This window comes from Scardinius erythrophthalmus (assembly GCF_964197995.2).
Source record: "Scardinius erythrophthalmus genome assembly, chromosome: 10".
NCBI classification, from domain to species: Eukaryota; Metazoa; Chordata; class Actinopteri; order Cypriniformes; family Leuciscidae; genus Scardinius; species Scardinius erythrophthalmus.
The window spans coordinates 35,717,928-35,739,651 of NC_138230.1; the positions used below are offsets into that span (position 1 = coordinate 35,717,928).

At 39.4% G+C, this 21,724-nt stretch overlaps 1 protein-coding gene across 1 annotated transcript in view; it reads right to left on the reverse strand.

The window, feature by feature from the left end:
* Positions 1-21,724, reverse strand: part of pag1 (phosphoprotein membrane anchor with glycosphingolipid microdomains 1) — a 56,413-nt gene that overhangs the window by 4,777 nt on the left and 29,912 nt on the right. Inside the window, exons 2-6 of the mRNA XM_081375694.1 lie at positions 18,026-18,057; positions 16,114-16,335; positions 14,124-14,172; positions 10,893-10,989; positions 2,934-3,463 (exon numbers count right to left, since the gene is read on the reverse strand). Of these exons, the coding sequence (XP_081231820.1) occupies positions 2,934-3,463; positions 10,893-10,989; positions 14,124-14,172; positions 16,114-16,280 (843 nt within the window). The 5' untranslated portion in view covers positions 16,281-16,335; positions 18,026-18,057. The remainder of the gene's footprint in view (positions 1-2,933; positions 3,464-10,892; positions 10,990-14,123; positions 14,173-16,113; positions 16,336-18,025; positions 18,058-21,724) is intronic.

The window sequence follows — 21,724 nt, forward strand, 5'->3', positions numbered from 1 at the left end:
GCTGCCCCATTACATGTCTACATCAAGCCACGGCAAATGGGATATGGAATGACAGGTGTCAATTTTAAACCCCCAGTGTAGTAGGAGAAGGGTACAAACAGTTTCTCGAAATGATCAAGAGGATAATAGAGTAAACCACTTATTTTACTGAGTACTGGAGAGGACACTTTACCACAAACGGTTCAGGTAAGTGACTCACCATCTGACATCTACAGATTCACTAAAGCCCCTTTCCACTGCCAGAGTGCCAGTGCCAGATCCAGTGGCCAATCTGGAACCATTACACACATTTCTGCTGCAGAAAGGTCGGGAAAAATTGGCACTGCACTGGCCCCGGCCCCTACAATCTGCTGGTTTCGAATCAGGAACCAGAAGCCCGACGGCTGGAAAGTTTTTGAAACAACTCACTTTTGGCAAGTCTGATGCAAAGCAAAACTTGATTGCTCACTGTTAGCATTGGTTCAGTTGGTGAACATCCCGACGTCGCATCTGACACTTTATTTCTCAATCCGACATTGACTAAAATGATTTTGTTTACAAATATCAAATGTGAGTACTTATTGCTTGATTGGAGTTTAATCCATTATAAATTCTGATCTAAGCATTTTTGATGTTAAAGTATGTTCTCCAATAGTGTAAACAAAGACTCATAATGCATACATAAACAAAGAAGTCATAATGTAGCTCAGCTCAAGTCAGTGGAAGCGTGGGTCAGTTTTGGTTGGAGTTTTCCAGATCTCTGGCCGAGCATGAGCACCATTAGCTCATGAGAACAACCAACTAGCACCATTTTTGGTGGAAAAGACATACAATTGATATTGTACAAGTACAAAGGAAGCAGAAATACAGGGCAAAAAAAAAACCATGAAATGAGAACAACAAAAGGAGAGAGAGAGAGCAAAAGAGAGAGACTGACAGAGCGAGAGTGCATGAGGGAGTGATGAACAAAAGAGGTGCGGAGCGTCCTCGACTGGCGGCAGTAGCGTGTGGCTGTAGTGGATGCTTACGTCGTGTGCAGACATTGACTGCGGGCACAACAGCAGCCTCTCTGCTCACCTCTACAGATGGCTTCATTTGTATGCTACAGGCGCATGTACGCATATCACTGTCAACCAGAGCACATATCCTAAAAGATTGTAATTAAACTGGAAACACACTGTTCTCTATTGTTCTCGTGTGGTCTCTAAGTTCAGCTTGCACTAGAGAATGTTAGTGCAGTCCTTTTTGGTCTGTTTCTGAGAATATTCTTCTTTGTTCTCATGTTATACTTCTTTGTTATACGTGTGAAGGGTTGCATCATTCCTGAGAGAGAAAGAAAAGCTCTTGCTAAAGGAAGTGATTACAGCAGGAGAGCAACTGATGCTGTTAACTCGCTATTTAACACCTTAGTGAAACTTACAACAGTAGCCTACTGTGGTGATACCATGGTAATCCCACGATACTATGGTACTGTAAAATGTATCATCTACTGAATGATTGCCACATTCACTTACCATGAGATTTACATGCTACACCAGGGGTGTCCAATCATGCTCCTGGAAGTTAGCTCCATTGGTTCTTAGCGTCAACCCTTATTAAACAACTAAGCCAGCTAATCAAGATTATCTTCATCTTTTTACCATTTATGACAGGTAACAACCAGTGATAAGGTGCAATACCGCCAACTACTATGTTGGAATGCCAACCAGTTAAACTGCTGCAAGAGTATTTACGATATTTTTATCTGGGTAGTATTAACACAATATCAGTATTTCAATTTTTAAAAATCAAGGTTATCGTCAACACCAGTATATTGTGACTATTCCCTACCATGTACTGTATAGTAAGCAAAAAGTGGTACTGAAAAAGGTATCCAATGGATTCTTTATTATTCATAAAAGGCGGGGAAGTGACATAACTGAAGTTGTAGTCACATGACAATGGTGGGCGTAGTACAGCAGGACATCGAAAAGTACGTTTTTCATGCAATGTAGTACATACTCTGACACTATGCAATTTTGGACGCAGTGACTAGAAACTTCTAAGCAAGTATGTTAGAGCTAAACCCAACAGGAAGGTCCCCTTTGAGAAGGACTGGACACTCCTAAGCTACCCCCAAGGTACCAGGGGTACCAACTTACTGGTACTTTGGTAAGTTGATACCATAGACTGTAAAAAAATATGGACGTTGTGTCCGTGACGTCAATCATAGGTTTCTGAAGAGCATTTTTTAAAGCCCAAAGTGGGTGGAGCCGTCCGTCGCCATCTTGGCAACACGTCATCGCTCGTCACTCCTGGATAACCGAAAATGGGCAAATAGGCAGGATTAGCTGAGGTGACGTGACAGCTAACAGACAGCAAGCAAACGGCTAGTAGTGTCAGCAGCGGCAATCCACCTGTCACTCAAGTGGCCACGCCCTTAATTATGCAGAACTTTAAGGCTTAATATAATTTAAACGGATGAGTTAATAAAAAATTCACCCCCCTCACAGTTGTTATGAAGGGCAAAATTAGCTATATAGACCAAAACCACTTTTTCTACCAGGCTGTAAACATATTTTTTTCTGCTGTAAAGTTGGGCATATTAACATGGGTGGTATATGGCATTGACTCTCTTTTGGAGCCTGTCGCTAGCGGCCAGTCGATGAATTGCAGTTTAAGTCACTTCTGTGTTAGTCTTCAAGAGAGAGATAGGAAGGTTGCCGCTTGGTTGATACTAAAATGAAAAAAATGTTATAATAACACACCAAATATTGGTAGCACAGAGTTTCAATAACGGTAAATCCAGTACCCATACAGTTTCTGCCAGGCAAAACAGGTGCAGGTACGTTATACATTGCAGTAATGTGGATGCATGCATTGAACTTTTTGTTACTTTTTTGTTAGAATGAACTCTGCAGGACAACAATGGTACAACAAAACTACTTAATGGTAAAACGGTTTGGTAGCCCCACCTGTCCATTTGGAATCTGCTGGTTGTCATTCTCATCCAGTACTTTATTTGGTATGGGGGGTGGTTTTTCTTCCTCGGGAACTGCGTACGCCACAATGGTGGCAGAGCGCCTGGCCTCCAGGTCAGTGCTGTAGCGGCTCTTCTTGCTGAGGTTGACGGAGGCGTACTCGACACCATTGGGCAGCATGGTGTGGTCTGGTGTAGCAGGGCTTGGGTGGCCATTGAAAAGAGGCGCAGGCGGTTCCTCTGGGCTTAGTGTACCGTTGGGTAGGCCAATGTCCTTGAGCTCTTTCACTGTCTCGTACAGACAGTCCTCGACACTGACATCACGGGAGGCGCAGTCCTTCACCACCTCATATGTGCCCTCTCCTGAGGCAACTTGAGCATCGACCACAGCTGCTTTGAGGTTATCGGTGGGTGGAATGCTGGGTAATTCACGATCCTGGTGATACTTAGAGGATCTGAGCTCTGATTGGCTGGAGAGCATGTCTTCTGAAGGCTGGGGACTTGTGTCCATTGTGTCCGTGAGTACTGAGGAAAAAGGTAAGGGGAAAGAGTGTGAATATCTGTTACACAGGGGTTCCTACGCAGTTTGGAAAAGTATGGAATTTCATTTGAGTAATTTCCAGGTATGGAAAAGTACGGATAAAACAGCTTGTGAACCAGGGGTGCCCAATCCGGTTCTTGGAGATCTACCTTCCAGCAAAGTTCAGCTTCAATCTTGATCAAACACAAATGAAGCATTAATTAACAAAATTAAAGACAGGCGTGTTGGATTGGATCTGAAATCTTTATGTCGGTAGATCTCCTGGAATGGGATTTGGCACCCCTGCTGTAAATAATATGCCACGTAATGTTATATTTACCTCAGAAAAGCCATTCAGTGACCATAAACTTGATAGGTAGTTATAAATGTAACTCTAGAGAGGAGCATTTTGCTAAATATATGCACTATTTTGCATATTTATTGTGTTTTTACTTTACATGTTCTGTAATATTTAATGTATGTAAAAATATAGATTTTTTGATACATATCAATACTGAAATATCTGAAACGCTTCCAACACTGCATCTATTTCCCGCAGAATAGATACAGGATACCAGCTGCTCTTTCTCTCTCTCTCATCTCTCCGACAGTGAATTACACATAAACCTGCCTTCCTTCACTCTCTCGCTTCATTTGCTTCGGATGAATATTGTTGCTGTTACAGAGCTTGAATTTCGGCGTGGGATTGCGTTAATTGCACATAATTTAACTCATTCCCTCAGATTTTATGCTAACACCCAAAATACACATAAAGCCACCTCTCAGGACTAAATTGAGTTCTTTATCGCTGCTCTTTGTGTTTAAAAAGACAAATACACACAAAATAATGTCAAAATTCTGGTCTTGGCGAGTAAACAAAGTCAGTTATGTTTTAAGTGTACGCAAAAAAAACGCATATTTAACAGTATAATGGATCCGTGCGTGAGGTCTTAAAGTGACAGCAGCCTAATATATCTGATGCCAAATTATGAGATGATATTTAAAATATCTATATGGCAGTTTTTTGCTGGGGGCGAAAATGCTGAGTGACTAACTTTGGAAAACCACTATAACCTGTAATATTATAGTAATGTACTGGGGTTCCCATAGTATACAGAATTTTTTTTTCCTTGAAAATTTGCCATGTACTGTTATCTGATACATATCGCAATTAATCGATATCGAATGGAACTTGATCAAAATCGGAGGTGAATTGAATCGCATGCTTGAGAATCTAAATCAAATTGTGAAATTTGTCAATACACAACCCTACAAGTGGAGTGTTTTCATGGTAAAGGTTTAGTGATTGTTTTATAGTCGAATATGACTGACTGACTGAATGAATGAATTCTTTACCACAAGCAAGTCTCTTTTGAACTTAACTAATTGAATGTGCGTGTGTCACTCAAACAAGCAACAGATAAAGAGGCAAACGATCATCTACTGTAAATCAGACTGTATTTTGCTGTTTGTTGATCGTGCAACATCAACCCACATTTACAGTATCAAAGTCATGTGTCAGAGGTACATATATGCACCAAGTATACCTTTAGTTGAACTTCAGCACTATTTCTGGATAACTAAAGTACATTAAGTACAAAATTAGTTGTTCCAATATAGCAGACTTTTAGTATACCAAATTAGTATACTAAAAGTACAATTGCAGGGTATTTATACTAAGTACATAATGTATTTGTAGTATACTGTAATGTATTTCAAATACATTTTAGTATATTTATTTTTAACTAGGGTCCCATCATGTGCAAACATACATTAGCATTCTCTTAAAATGTCTGATTTAGAGTTTTACGATCCTTTAATTTATAGATATAGGCCTATTAGTTTGTATACTGTTTCAAAAGCAGATCAGACTGGCAATAAGAGAGGGCATTTCATAAAGGAGATCAGAGAGATTATTAGAGAAACTAGTGCAAAAAATGCCCGTGCAAAATCAGTTTTTGTGTGTGTTTTTAGTAATTGTTGGTTTGGTGTGTTTGAGTGCTCATTGTTACAATTACACAGCAAAAGTTTAGTGACATTTTTATTTGTGCATGGTAGAAAGCACACAGTGAACTCTGAGAAAACGCTATGCTTGAGCAAACAGTTTGTGCATAGGCAACTACAAATGATGCCCGTGAAAGAGACTGTGAACGCATTGAATAGGATATGTTTAGTTGGTGAATAGCATAGGCTACTATTACACAGTAGCGATAGCGTTAAGCGCACCAGAATGAAATATAATATTCAGAAGTAAACAGCATAGCTGACTTACAGATTCAGTTTACATCCACAAATGAATAAGCGCCTCAATTCAGGGAGCAGTGCAAAGTGCCCGTGCAAAATCAGTTTTTGTGAGCTGATCGCCGTCAAAAAAGTTCAGGAGATATTTCTTGCGATGGCAATATGATAAAAATAACTTTATATTGATTCAATGGATTAATTGCATTTTGGAAAAAAAAAGTCATAAATTCATTGCTTTTTTGGGAAAAAATGATCCGTTTTTATAATAAATCTTTGAAAATCAAAATCTGGATTTGAATTTTTTATGTTATTATAACCAAAAGAAGATGCTATGTGAAAGTTTGAAACAGAAAATAGTGGTTTTCATACATTTAGTGGTTATCTCACATTCGAGAGATATGCGAATAACACACAGACAGACAGACAGACAGACAGACAGACATACAGACAGACAGACGTTTCTGTAATTTATAGATAGATGGATTTATCACGTTCTGGAACCAAACTATAATATTCAGAAGTAAACAGTGTAGCTGACTGAGTGTTTATGTCAGAATGTTTATTTTTAAACCACAGCCTTCTTGGGGCTTCTTTGACCGAAACAACCCTCTAATGTCAGAATGTTTATTTTTAAACCACAACCTTTTAAAAATGATATATTTAACGATATCTTTAGCATTTCTCATCCAAACAACGTCAAACTTGGCACTGCACTTACTCGTGCCCGTGGCAAGACACCTCTCGAGTCTGAAATCAATCGGACTAACGGTTTGAGAGATATGCGAGGAACAGACACACACACACACACAGACAGACAGACAGACGTTCCTGTAATTTATAGATAGATGTTTGTCAGGCCGCCGAGGGCACACCCTTCAACGAAAACTCAAGATCTTCACAATTTAACGTCGCAAAGGCCTTCAGATTACACTCACCAAATTTGAAGAGGATCAGATCAAATCTGTAGGAGGAGTTTGTTAAAGTACAACATCAGGAAATTATGAAAAATGCCCAAAATCTAGGAGGAAGTTCAAAATAGCTCACTTCCTGTTGTGTTTAGGGCTATGCTCCAAGAGACTTTTTTGTAGGTATTGGGTCATTACATGTATATACCAAATTTCATACCTGTGCGTGAAACGTAGAGCCGGGGCAAAATGTGGGGGCAATAATTTACCGAATTTGCCCCACCCAATTTTGAAAACCATATCACACGTAAATTTTCACTTCTGAAGCGTGTGCAAAGTTTCATGAGTTTTCGAGCATGTTTAGGCCCTCTAAAAAGCAATTCACTTTGGAGAAGAAAAAGAAGAAGAAGAAGAAGAAGAAGAAGAAGAAGAAGAAGAAGTTTTTATGGGGGAGGAGTCAGTTGCACGCGCAGGTGTGGCGGCGCGCGCATTAGATTATTAAATATGACTTTTCACACATCTCGGAATACTAATAGTTAAGAAGATAACAGACAAATTGTCCCATTGCAATCTGCTATTGGTGAGTTAAACAAGCGCAATTGACCGTTATTGCATCTCTTCTGCTTTTACAGTTTCTCGCGCCATGTTTTAAAATGCCGTGTCAAGTTAGAAGTTCAACTTTTGTAACGTTTCGACACTATTTTTTACAGTCTATGCTCGACAACCGCGCTATTTTCCATTTTGTTTGCGTTTTAAAAGCATACGATAGGTCATTTTCAAAAAGAAAAAGTTAATTTATAGACTTTTTACCTTCAATAGTTCGTTTTGAGCTGATCAACAAACGGACAGGGAACTACGTCATCACGTTGAAAGGTCATGCTGGTGCCGGCAGAAGTACCGCCTCACTGTTTACAATGCGACCGTACGTAGGAAGATAGTTCAAATAGTATTGTTTGCTATTATATATATATAGTAATAGTATTCAGTGAATATGAATATGAATATGAATAGTATATGAATAACATTCTGATGAATATGAATAGTAGTTCAAATAGTATTGCCGGCGCCGGCGTGACCTTTCAACGTGATGACGTAGTTCCCTGCCCGTTTGTTGATCAGCTCAATCCGAACTATTAAAGGTAAAGAGTCTATAAATTATAATTTTTTTATTAAAAATTACCTATCATTTCGCTAGATAACAACCTCTTCTTCAGCTGTGATCGCATACAGCCCGTTTAAACACTTCAAAGACTTTTGAAACTGCCTCTGAGTACGACACTGCCTCTAAATACGACACTGCCTCTGAGTACAAAACTGCCTCGGAGTACAAAACTGCCTCTTGAGTACGACACTGCCTCTGATTACAACATTGCCTCTAAGTACACTGCCTCTGAGTACGACACTGCCTCTGATTACAAAACTGCCTCTAAGTACACTGCCTCTGATTACAAAACTGCCTCTGAGAACGACACTGCCTCTTGAGTACGACACTGCTTCTGAGTACAACACTGCCTCTGATTACAACATTGCCTCTAAGTACACTTCCTCTGAGAACGACACTGCCTCTGAGTACGACACTGCCTCTGAGTACGACACTGCCTCTGAGTACGACACTGCCTCTGATTACAACATTGCCTCTAAGTACACTGCTTCTGAGTACGACACTGCCTCTGAGTACGACACTGCCTCTGAGTACGACACTGCCTCTGAGTACGACACTGCCTCTGAGTACGACACTGCCTCTGAGTACGACACTGCCTCTGAGTACGACACTGCCTCTGAGTACGACACTGCCTCTGAGTACGACACTGCCTCTGAGTACGACACTGCCTCTGAGTACGACACTGCCTCTGAGTACGACACTGCCTCTGAGTACGACACTGCCTCTGAGTACGACACTGCCTCTGAGTACGACACTGCCTCTGAGTACGACACTGCCTCTGAGTACGACACTGCCTCTGAGTACGACACTGCCTCTGAGTACGACACTGCCTCTGAGTACGACACTGCCTCTGAGTACGACACTGCCTCTGAGTACGACACTGCCTCTGAGTACGACACTGCCTCTGAGTACGACACTGCCTCTGAGTACGACACTGCCTCTGAGTACGACACTGCCTCTGAGTACGACACTGCCTCTGAGTACGACACTGCCTCTGAGTACGACACTGCCTCTGAGTACGACACTGCCTCTGAGTACGACACTGCCTCTGAGTACGACACTGCCTCTGAGTACGACACTGCCTCTGAGTACGACACTGCCTCTGAGTACGACACTGCCTCTGAGTACGACACTGCCTCTGAGTACGACACTGCCTCTGAGTACGACACTGCCTCTGAGTACGACACTGCCTCTGAGTACGACACTGCCTCTGAGTACGACACTGCCTCTGAGTACGACACTGCCTCTGAGTACGACACTGCCTCTGAGTACGACACTGCCTCTGAGTACGACACTGCCTCTGAGTACGACACTGCCTCTGAGTACGACACTGCCTCTGAGTACGACACTGCCTCTGAGTACGACACTGCCTCTGAGTACGACACTGCCTCTGAGTACGACACTGCCTCTGAGTACGACACTGCCTCTGAGTACGACACTGCCTCTGAGTACGACACTGCCTCTGAGTACGACACTGCCTCTGAGTACGACACTGCCTCTGAGTACGACACTGCCTCTGAGTACGTACGACACTGCCTCTGAGTACGTACGACACTGCCTCTGAGTACGTACGACACTGCCTCTGAGTACGACACTGCCTCTGCCTCTGAGTACGACACTGCCTCTGAGTACGACACTGCCTCTGAGTACGACACTGCCTCTGCCTCAGAGTACGACACTGCCTCTGCCTCTGAGTACGACACTGCCTCTGAGTACGACACTGCCTCTGAGTACGACACTGCCTCTGAGTACGACACTGCCTCTGAGTACGACACTGCCTCTGAGTACGACACTGCCTCTGAGTACGACACTGCCTCTGAGTACGACACTGCCTCTGAGTACGACACTGCCTCTGAGTACGACACTGCCTCTGAGTACGACACTGCCTCTGAGTACGACACTGCCTCTGAGTACGACACTGCCTCTGAGTACGACACTGCCTCTGAGTACGACACTGCCTCTGAGTACGACACTGCCTCTGAGTACGACACTGCCTCTGAGTACGACACTGCCTCTGAGTACGACTCTGCCTCTGAGTACGACTCTGCCTCTGAGTACGACACTGCCTCTGAGTACACTTCTTCTGAGTACGACACTGCCTCTGAGTACGACACTGCCTCTGAGTACGACACTGCCTCTGAGTACGACACTGCCTCTGAGTACGACACTGCCTCTGAGTACGACACTGCCTCTGAGTACGACACTGCCTCTGAGTACGACACTGCCTCTGAGTACGACACTGCCTCTGAGTACGACACTGCCTCTGAGTACGACACTGCCTCTGAGTACACTTCTTCTGAGTACGACACTGCCTCTGAGTACACTTCTTCTGAGTACGACACTGCCTCTGAGTACGACACTGCCTCTGAGAACGACACTGCCTCTGAGTACACTTCTTCTGAGTACGACACTGCCTCTGAGTACGACACTGCCTCTGAGTACACTTCTTCTTAGTACGACACTGCCTCTGAGTACGACACTGCCTCTGAGTACACTTCTTCTGAGTACGACACTGCCTCTGAGTACGACACTCTCACTGACCCGGAGACATTCACTGCATCTGGAGACTGTCACTGAACCGAACACAGTCACCGCATTAGAGACTGTCACTGAACTGAAGACTGTCATTGCATTGAAGACTGTCACTGCATTAATAAAAAATTATTTTTTACTGAAATCATTCCACATGAAAAGCAATACTGTCTTATTTTACTTATTTATTAAACTATATAAAAATATACCGTGTCACAATAAATCTAAAAATGCAAAATACAAAAATGCAACAATATGTATCGTGGATAGTTCCCAAAATAAATATTACTCTTTTTTTTTTTTTAGAAATAATTTGCACCAAAATGAAATATAAGCAGGTTATAAAGCTTTTTAGGTTTCTTCTCATCATGCAAGCGCATGTTATCACTTTGAGAAAACAATGAAAAACAGAGAAAATAAAAATGTTTACAGATGACTGTCCTATTTACCGAAAATAATGCTGTGTGAACCATTTAAGTTAAATACAGTCTAAGAATCGTTTGGAAGGAGGTCTGGAAAAGTATGGAATTTTGATATGGAAAATGTGTAGGAACCCTGGTTACAGTCAGTGAGACGTACATGGAGAACTGTTACCTGTACCACTTGTAAGAGGCCCATTATGGGAGCTGCTGACTGCCAAGTCAGTTCCATGACTTTCTACTGACTGACTACATGTTTCCTTTTCTGACACCTGTAGAGAAACAGGATAGAAATGTTAATATGCACTATTTGTGAACTAAACAGTATTCATTGATGCAATCACTATTCAGACAGCATGCAAAAGCAGGGTCGTCACATATGCACATTCAGATTTTAATTCTGTCACAGAATCAGTTCTAATAATATTGCCTGAATGTAAAATGTGTTATATCCGTGTAACATAATTTGTTGCGTATGATATGCTAACGTACATAGCTTAACTCTGTGAAACTGGTAGGGGTGCAAGGATTTAAATTGTAAAATTGGGTCATGGACCAAAAAACATTATCTGAAAACCCCTACTATAAAGAGACAAAGACACTTGGATTGAGCTCTTTGTTTTCATCTTTTAACCCATAGCAAGAACACCATGCAGTAGCACTGTGGGACCACCTAGTGGCAGCCCATTGAAAATGCCTGTTGCCAGGGCAATGAAGTCCTTCAGATACAGAAGGTTAAAGCTGAGAGCCACTCAAATTGTCCCAGCAAGACAAAGACCCCATTTAACCTGTCAGGCTGTGACAGACACCGCCATTTAAATGAAGCCTTACTCAATATATCGACAGGCAAGATGTACATTATCATGCAAAGGTTAGCCTTCAGATATCCATCATAACTAAAGAGGTTTACAGTGTTAACAGAGAGATAATGTCAGGCAATTGCTTAAGCATTTCACAATCGTTAATACTCACTATATATTATACAGAGGATCTCAACCTTGAGGTCACAACCCCATTTGTTTTGTTTTTTTAAGTTTATTGACGACACCCATATCTGACCCTCTTGAGCGTAAAATATAATTTCGTCTACATTGTGAACTAGGTGCAATGTTTATTAAAATTTTAGTTTTTACAGTTGATTAACCTATTAACTGCTCACATTTAACTTAAAATAAATAAATTACAATTAATTCAATGGCATTTGTCTGATTAAAGGTTAAGGGTCGGTAAGATTTTTTTGCTCACCAGGGATGCATGTAACTGTTCAAAAATACAGTAAAAACAGTAATACTGTGAAATATAATTACAATTTTATATAACATTTTATATTTGAATATATTTAAAAAACGCTCTAAAAAAATTCTGGTAAAATTCCACCAATCCTTATGATTAATATTATGAATTAAAAATTGAGTAAAAAACTAGAGCTTAATAAAACATTTTGTGTGAATCTTAAATTTAAACATATTTTCATATATATATATATATATATATATATATATATATATATATATATATATATATATTCACTTTTATGAATACGAATCACATAAACAAAATGGTCCATTCCCTTGTTCCAGGATTTATACAAAATGTTTTATTAAGCTCTAGTTTTTTTTTGTTTTTTGTTTTTTTGCTCATTTAAAATTCTTAATATGAATAATATGTAAAGATTTTTCAATTCAATTTGATGGGATTTTACTTAATTTAAATGCATAAATCTTTTTTTGAGTGTGTAATTCATTCCTGTGATGGCAAAGCTGAATTTTCAGCATCATTACTCCAGTCTTCAGTGTCACATGATCCTTCAGAAATCATTCTAATATGATGATTTATGCTCAGGTGACAACTGTTTAAAACTGTCTCTGCTGCTTAATATTTTTGTGAAAACTGATACTTTTCCCCGCCAAATATCATTAAAAGGAATAGAATTTATTTGAAACTTTAATTACATTTATTTGAATTTAAATGTACCCTTGCTAAATAAAAGTGACAACCAAATGTCCCAAGGATTAGAAATGGTAAATATACACTGCCATTCAAAAGTTTGGGGTCAGTTTTTGTAAAGATGAATTTTTTACAAAAACTGACCCCAAACTTTTGAATGGCAGTGTATATTTACCATTTCTAATCCTTGGGACATTTGGTTGCTGCACTTTGGTTGCTGCAAGTGGTGGTTTATCTCTTTTCCAATGCGTGGCAGGATGCCCATTGAGTTTTATAGTTCACCCACCTCTTTTTCACAACTACAACCCAGTGCCCAAATGATTTGTTAAAGTTCTTGTCAGTCAACAACAATTAAACTGACTAAGTAGTAAAATGTGTTGTTATTCCTCCTGTAAGGTCTTGGGTCAAAAAGACCCCAAAGCAACTAACTGCATTTATTAGAAGAATTCAAAAACATGCACATCAAAAACTGTACACATTTTTACCCAATCGGTGATGTCTGGGGGCGTTTTGATCCCACACAAAAACATTGATGAAATATACACATAACAGGAGGGTTAAGAACATAATTGCACCTTTGAAATCCAAAATGAGTAAAAAATGTTGCGACCCCCTGATATACAGTACTTTCTGTTGTACTGTGCGCATAATCAATGGCTGTCATTAATCATTTGCATAAAGGCCACAAAGTTGAGACGTTTTTACAGCTTTCACGGTTCTGTTATTCTAGTGCACAGCATGCAAATGTAGCAGTTAATGATAAAGTTGAGGTAAACACAACCTGATGAACATTATAATAAGCATAAATCAAATTCTGGCTGTGAAGTGGCCCCATGATCCATGTGTTCATTGAATGTATGTGCTTCAGAAGCCTTCACAAGCCCTGAACACATGCTTGCCCCTCATTTAATGACAGTTACAATGAACAATTCAAGCATAACACAATCCCACAGACCCTGCCTATACAGCAGTTTATGTGTAAATGCATGTGTGTGTGTGTTTTAGCAGTCAATTATGCCCTCAGTAGGTCACACAAATCTTCTGATTGCTAAACATCTCCTGAACTCTTGAACTCTATTCTCGGATGATAATTTCACACAAGACACCCAGTCAGACGCAACAGAGCCAGAGATAAAGGCGACTCATGCGTGAAGTTTCTCATCTCCCTGCGGTCAAACAAAAATGTTAATCTGCCCGCTTCATGCTTTCCTCCCACAAAACCCGGGCCTCACAATGACCGTCCATTCTCCCGACTTTACCAGGCCCTCAAGCACAGCGGTCACACATTCTCATGACTTAAACACTCTAAAGATGGTTCGCGTAATCTCGGGACTCTGTGTAATTGAAAACTCCTTTTGAAATTAAAAACGAGGACATTGTATGGCTCTGTTTGAGCCGCAGTGAGGCAGCACAGGCTAAAATCTCTTAGATGAAAAGGATCGTGGTAGCACATGCTTACCCCATTCATCAGGTTTTCATGGTCTCCTGGCGGCCCCCCTTTTTTCTGCCTGTGGAGTCAGAGGGAGAGCATTACTGAGAAATTTTGATTAAGTCTGTAGATTTGGCGGTGTACTCTGAATCATTCAACATCATATTCCAAGATGCAAACTAAGCCTTGTTCTAGACAACAAAGCATTTAAAATCACATTTAATATAGTACAGAATCAAGGATTAAGGTTTATCTGTTGCAAGGGAAACCACCACTGGGAGTTTGCTGCTGGTTAAAATAAAATAGAAAAATATTTAATAGGAAAATATTTATACAGTTTATATCTTACTATTATATTAAAATATTTATTAATAATAAATATTATTATTATTGTTCAGACTGATCTTGTCAAGAAATGCATGGATTTAACGTAAATCCATGACATAAAAGGCTACTAAATATCAGTGACAGACAGAGTTTTATGAGCCAGGCCAATTTTTAATTCACTATTTTATTTTACTTTTTTGAGATAATACTTAAAATACAAATCCAAACATATTTTTATTAATATTTTATAATGTATATATTATAATAATTATAACACACACACACACACACACACACACACACACATACAGTACATACATATATATATATGTTATGTGTGTATGTGTGTATATGTGTGTTTATACACACACATATACATATATATATATATATATATATATATATATATATATATATATATATATAATTATTACAAATTTTATTACCTTTTTAATAGTAACAGTTTGTATTCAGAGTGCACCTTTTGTTTCAAATTCAAATATTTAGTTTTCAGTAAATATTGCGTAAAATTTCTTAATTTGAATATTTTTGCACAACTCATTTGCTGGTCCAAATGAACTTTTTGTTAACATTTTCATGCTGATTTGGGGAACAGAATCATTGGAATCCTGCAGAATGAATTTATGGTCAGATTAGTTCAAATGTGCTCAATGGAGATGAGCGCATGACTCTCATGCTAGTAGCTGAAAACATAAAAATCAGAAAGCATAATTAAATTAGACAAAATATGTAATATAAGGGTGAAGGGGAGAGGGGATGTGTTGAATTTTGTTATTAATGGCGTTCCAGTTCTTTGGAACTCTGGAACTTTCTGAAGGAAATGTGATTTTGCTCATTTATCACGAAATTGTATTGTATATCAGTCTGTTCTATAGTTCTATAATAAATAAAGGTTATTTCAAGAATTGTTAGATTTAAACTCGATATTCTGCCTTTTTTCCCCTCAGAATATCGAGTTTCTATCCTGCAATTCTGACTTTTTTTCTCAGAATTGTGATATAAACTCGCATTTGTGAGTTATTAAGTCCGAATTGAGACTTGTGAGATAAAAATGTTATAGGTTTAAATTGTATCTATTTAAAATGTTATAGGTTTAAATATTATTTAACTGCAATAGATTAATGCCCCCTATTAAGTGCACATGTGAATATGATGTAGATCTATTGTTTACATCAAAGTCATGCTTTAATAGTAGGATAATCATTGCAGGTTTCATCAGTCCAGTCTATTCATCTAATGGCTTGCAACCATAAACGTCTGCGTTAAGCTTCAAAGGGCATCTTCGACAACGGTATTCTGTAAATATGAAGACCATCTTTTTTTTAAATTCCGATTCTGAATCCTAAGGCACAACAGGTCATTTTTTTCTGTTATTCCGTAGATCTCCCCGTTTTCCTCCACTTTTTACCACAGTTTTAGTGCCACCGCAATGTGTGCGCAACTGCAGTGATGTAACCAGGGCCGTAGCTGGGGTAACTGGGGCCCCTGTGTAGGTTGTGTAGAATCCTAAAGCTGGGGGCCCCTAGAATCATCACCAGCTTTCTACCTGCTAGCGACGGCCCTGGATGTAACTGTGACATCTGCTCCCAAATGGTCTATAGGTTCGGAACAACAATACAATATTCATGAAAAAAAACATGTTTGTAAAGACGTTTCAAAGAATGTTACTCACCCCTGGCAGCTCGCACACAGCAGCAGGAGGACAGAGAGCAGCAGGAAAGCCGTGAGTCCCGTGAGCGTGCCTACAAGTGCCAGCTCCCCTTTAGCCAGCCACGCCGCCCCCGCGACCTCTGACCCCACGGCCCCTGACCCCAACATAGCACTCAGAGCAGGAGCCATTATACATCACAATGATAAGTCGCCTTCATCGACCAAATGCACCTCACTGCAGATGCTGGACACAAAAAAATGGATAAAGCCAGAGAAAGAATGGGGAAGGAGAGAAGAATAAAAAACAGTTTCAAGGTTTACCAAAAGACCTTTGCACTTGATAGAATCAGCAGGTCGAATCAGCTTAATAAGAAAATCTGAAACCTTATTCTAATCAGAAACATTTTTGCTCCAGATCCTGGGTCAGATCGTTGATATATGTAAGTGAAATAACTGAAATAACTTGATAGATAATCTCAGATTCAAATGACGTCATGGAAGAAACATGCCATCATCCCTCACCGAGGTAGAACTCTTTGTCTACATGAGCTTTGCGAGTCACATCCACAAGGGGGCAGACTAGCGCAGATGCACAATCCTGTCATGCGGTACTGCAGTGAACTCGGCTCCTTCAGAACAAACGGCTCTTGGACTTTTCACTCAGTAAGCTAAACATGTAGGCTAGTTTTATTTGACAGCAGTCCAAAAAGCCAAGCCAGATTAAACAGAGCCCTGGTCCAGGATGATGTGTGATGGTGGGCCCCACCTCCACAAGCTGAATAGACAGATAACAATCAAATGGCTGGCATCCCAGCGGAGACTGAGGCCCGGGCAGCGCTTCTGATCTTTTGTGTGAGAGGAGATGGACAGCTCAGCTGGCTCTCCGAGGGGTGAGTCTTTCCTCTCCACTCGCTCAAACTCTCCGATAAGAAACAGGAGAATGGAAAGCCACCCAAATTCACCAAGAGCATAAAGTTGGCATTTATTCTGAACAGATGCAAAGTTTTTAATGTTGGAATTATTCAGTCTTTTGGCTTTAAAAAAAAATGCAAATAATCATCCTACTCAAAAAATGAATAGTTAATGCATACCAGAAGAAGTACTGTAGGTTTGTATGAGATGAAAAAGCCAATTGTGCAACTCGAGAAAAATATGCAAATGTGACTGAGGCGTAGGCATTTACATAGTAACTGATTCTTAAACTAATTCGTAAATAATAACTGTTAAACAGTGCACAACATCTCCTGAGCATTAGTTTCAGTAGTGTAGGTTTCATTTAAATGAAATATAACTTTAATGAATATAATTTAAAAAATGTATAATAATGTTTATAATAATAATTTTAAAAAATGACCTATAACAATTAAAATTTCAATAATTTAACAACACATGACCGTGTTCATGGTTCTCTGATGCTAGCAAATTGCCACATGGCATGCAGGTAAAAAACTAAAATATTTAATCTTTTTAGTAAGTGTTTTTAATTGTAATTGTGTAAATTTAGCTTTTATTTATTTTAATTTTACATTTTTCTATTTAATTAATTAATAGCTTTTCATCAAATCACAAACTGCGAACCCCAGTTTGGGAAACCTTGATCGATATCTCTGCTGATAATAATAATAATAATAATAATAATAATAATAATAATAAATGTTATTTACTATTTGATTGTTTTAGAATTATTTATCACTTATTTATTTAAGAAATAATCAAATACTTGCTCTGGGCCTTCTGTGTGTGTCTGTGTGAGATAAAAAAAGAGGATATCCTAAGACAACATTCGTAACGTATCTTTTTAAAATAAAACTACCACAAAAACCTTGCATACGTAAAATCCATTTGGAAAAAAAAAAAAAAACATTTCCCAAAAAGCTGTAAAAACCAAGCCTTGCACAGTTCTCAGTCCCAAATAAAAGACAAACGGGTCCTACCTGAAGATTTGTTTGGCTCCGGTGACTGTTGTCTGCAGGAAAACAGAGAGAGAAGACGATTAGATTCAGGAAGCGAGCTCTGCATATGCTGTAGTACCAGACAACCCTAGTGAAAAATAAATATACTAATATATATTTTTAAATACATTTTGGGGTTTTTTCACTAGGGAACACATTGTGCAGAACATCTTGACATGTGCAATCCTGAATGATCAGATACTCATAGTCCAACTTACAAATGACTGACCATAAATCACAATCTGTTACATAAAGCATCATATTATGAAAAAAAGAAAACTAGCAAGACAAAGTGACTCTTATATGCAATGATAAATTCTGCATTCTGGGTCTATTGAAGTCTATGGATCATTGAGCACTTATGAGTCTCACAGCATGACTAAGAGTCTCACAGCATGAGCACATATCATACATCGGCTAAAATGCATGCGAGAACATGAAGAACATGCACCAAGAACCTTTTCTTGATCCTCATAAACGTGCTCCAGAGTAACTATAGCAACCATGATCTGAAGATAGTTTGCAATGATTTGCTCTAATGAATGTATTTCAGTGAGTATAACATGCAGATGAAGATACATGGAAACCATAAAAGGAGATTTTGATGTTACTGCCACAGTTCTGTGATTGTCTTAATGTTGCACTTGCTAAAGTGTTGTTGTTATGTGGTTGCTAAAGGCTGGAAAGCACTATATGACTGTTTGACTGCATGACCCCTGATTTACAGTCTTAGCACTAGTTGCCGAAAGTAGCGGATTTCACAGAAAATCGTGATGTGTATGATGGGTTTTAGCTTGAAAGTTTGATTCCGTCCAGTCGGAGGATATCAATCATATTGAGTATTTTGAGCCGATTTTAGAACACAGTCTAAAAGCAACAAGACATGAGTTTGTTCTGTTGTAATGACTTGAAAATCTGTCAGTGTGTGATTCTCAGTCATTAGACCATAATCGACGATGAGGTTCATTCATGTATTAGTGTATGATGCCCAGTTTTCCCACTATATCTTTACAAACTCGGAAAGTGCGTGATGCCTAGTATTTTCAAATCTGTTCAGATTTTAAAAGTCATGTTTGTGCTGCTTTTTGGTGGTTGCTTACAAGCCCAAGTCCAAATTACCCATCCCAAAGCCTCTACAATATTTGCCTATGGGATTTCGGTTCCCATTTCATTGTCCATCATCGATCATTCAAATATATAACCCTCTAAATAAAAACCTAAATCGAGCACCAGTAATAAACAGCTATAGCTTATGAAATACGGGGCCCATTCTCACTGAAATGTTAGACTGAAAAGTTCTTTGCATGGAATGTTAGGATTGTGTGTTTCATGCCATATAAAATAAGGTACTGGAAAAGCCATTTAATGGGGGAGTGTGTTTGGAAAGGCTGTAGTCCCAGCCCGAGGTGAGCAACTGTGGTCCTTGGCAAACACACTTTGTGCAAGCCATTGGCGGATTCTTTGCCAGAATCACTAAGAATCTTTAAGATCCAGATTATGTTTAAGAACTACCTCTTTAGAGCCTTTTACATACCATCAAATAAGATCCCGTGTATCTGTGACCGTAAATACGCAGTATCTGGCTGCCGAGGGTCAGAATAGGAAAAAAAGTCTGACAAATACCATACTGTACCTGCCTACAGATATCTGGCATAGTTACTTTATAGTTACAGACAACCATACAGCAAAGACTTTCCTCTCCAGGGGTCACAGAGAGGGCTGGATTTTGTGTAAGAGCACAGCTGGATTGCTGCTGAGAACGCATCCGGTAAAGGATTCTCATGCGAACGCCAGCGGCAGCTCTTGAATAAATAATTGCACTGGAGCAGGAGTAATGCAATAAGGAATTTTGTGGATGCTTTGTTATTATAAGTTTTTCTGCTGACAGAAGCTTTGATAATAACTCATCTCCAGCAGGGGAAGGAGCTCGCTCTAAAAAAAGAGCATTGCAGCATTTGTAACCCCTAATGGAAATCGTCTGCATTCTGTGTAGCCTAAAATGACGAAATATTTGCAGCAGGAGGTGGTGAGAATGATACAGTTTCCATAGGTGTCAATCAAGAGGCTATTAGCTTATAAAGCACCAACGGTTTCACAGCGTCTCTCTGGCCATGTTAGAGGAGAATGACACATTCGACATATGTCGCATTCTGGCTCTCAGCTGGACACGGGGGTGCATGTCGTCTGTCGTTACATTGCACTCGCTGTGACAGGAAGCTCAGTCTGCTTCAGGGCACTTTTAAGTGATTTAAAGGAAGAAGAGTTCACCCAAAATCAAGAATTGTGTCATCTTTACTCACCTTTATGTCGTTCCAGAGACACATATGGCTTTCTTTGGAACAAATAAGGTGAATTTTTTAATATTCTAGCCTGTATTTCTATATAATGAAGGTGAATGAGGAATGAAGTTGTCAAAATGCTCCAAAACGTATACTACATTTCAAGTTTTTCATCTGAAGTAAGGAACAGACCACTGTTCACTGAAAATCTTGACATTTGCCCAAGATCAATGAATTTATGAAAGCAGTGGCAAGATCTTTTCAATGAATTGTTCGATCCAGTTCACAAATCGAGTCTCAATGATTAACGCTTTTATTCAATAAGAATGCATTGAGATTAACACCTTTATTCAGCAAGGACGCATTTAATTGTTCAAAAGTGACAGTAAAGAAGACATATATGGTACAAAAGATTTCTATTTCAAATAAACACTGCTCTTTTGAACTTTCTATTCAATAAATGTAATTTAAAACATAGTTTAAATGACATTTTAAAATAAACATGAATTGTAATAATATTTTACATTATTGCTGTATTTTTTATTAAATAAATGCAGCCTTTTTGAGCATTTTGACCCCAATCGTTTGAACGGTATTTTAGACTACTTTTGTATCCTTTTTGAAGCTTGAAAGCTCCAGTCCCCATTCGTTATAACTGAACAGAAAATTGAAATAAAAAATAAAACAGGTCTGGAATGGCATGAGGGGTTAGTAAATGATCACACTATGTTACATTTTGGCTTAGCTAGCCCTTTAAGACCCAACACAGCTCTTTTTTAAAACTCAACACTGCAGCTTATGTGCAACAACATACTGCAACATCTTCAGTTTCACAAAATTACCAATATGACAACAGGCAGGACACAGTTGTCCGCCCAACCCCCTCCTCATCAACAGACTGAGGCCAATTCACAGTGAGAGAGGGAGAGAACACTGGCCATCTTGAGTCTGGATGCAACAAGGCCACATGTCTGGGTGAAAACAGAGGGATGAGCGAAAAGGACAGCCTGTTTTGAAGAATAAATCTGATCCTCACAGTATTCACATATTCCTATGAGTCAAGGATGATGAAATAATACCCTTTACAGACAGCTAATGAACTGTGTAAGGTTTCATTAAGACCAGTCTTGGGGGCAGATGAACAGGAAGCAATTTCCTTGGGTCAATGGTTTGTCATCTGTGCCTTACAGCAACCGACCATCCAATCAGCGAGCTCGTAGTCGAGCGCGAGCCAGAGGGCCCTTCCAATTAAAATGGCCACATTTGATCAACTGACTTTGTGTCTCTATGGCAACCGCACTCATCCCATGGGTTAATCAGCTGGCATGGAAATCGATCCCCTGATGGTTTGCATATAAAGAGAACTTGCAGCGGCATGTACTAATGACGCGGCTAATAACAA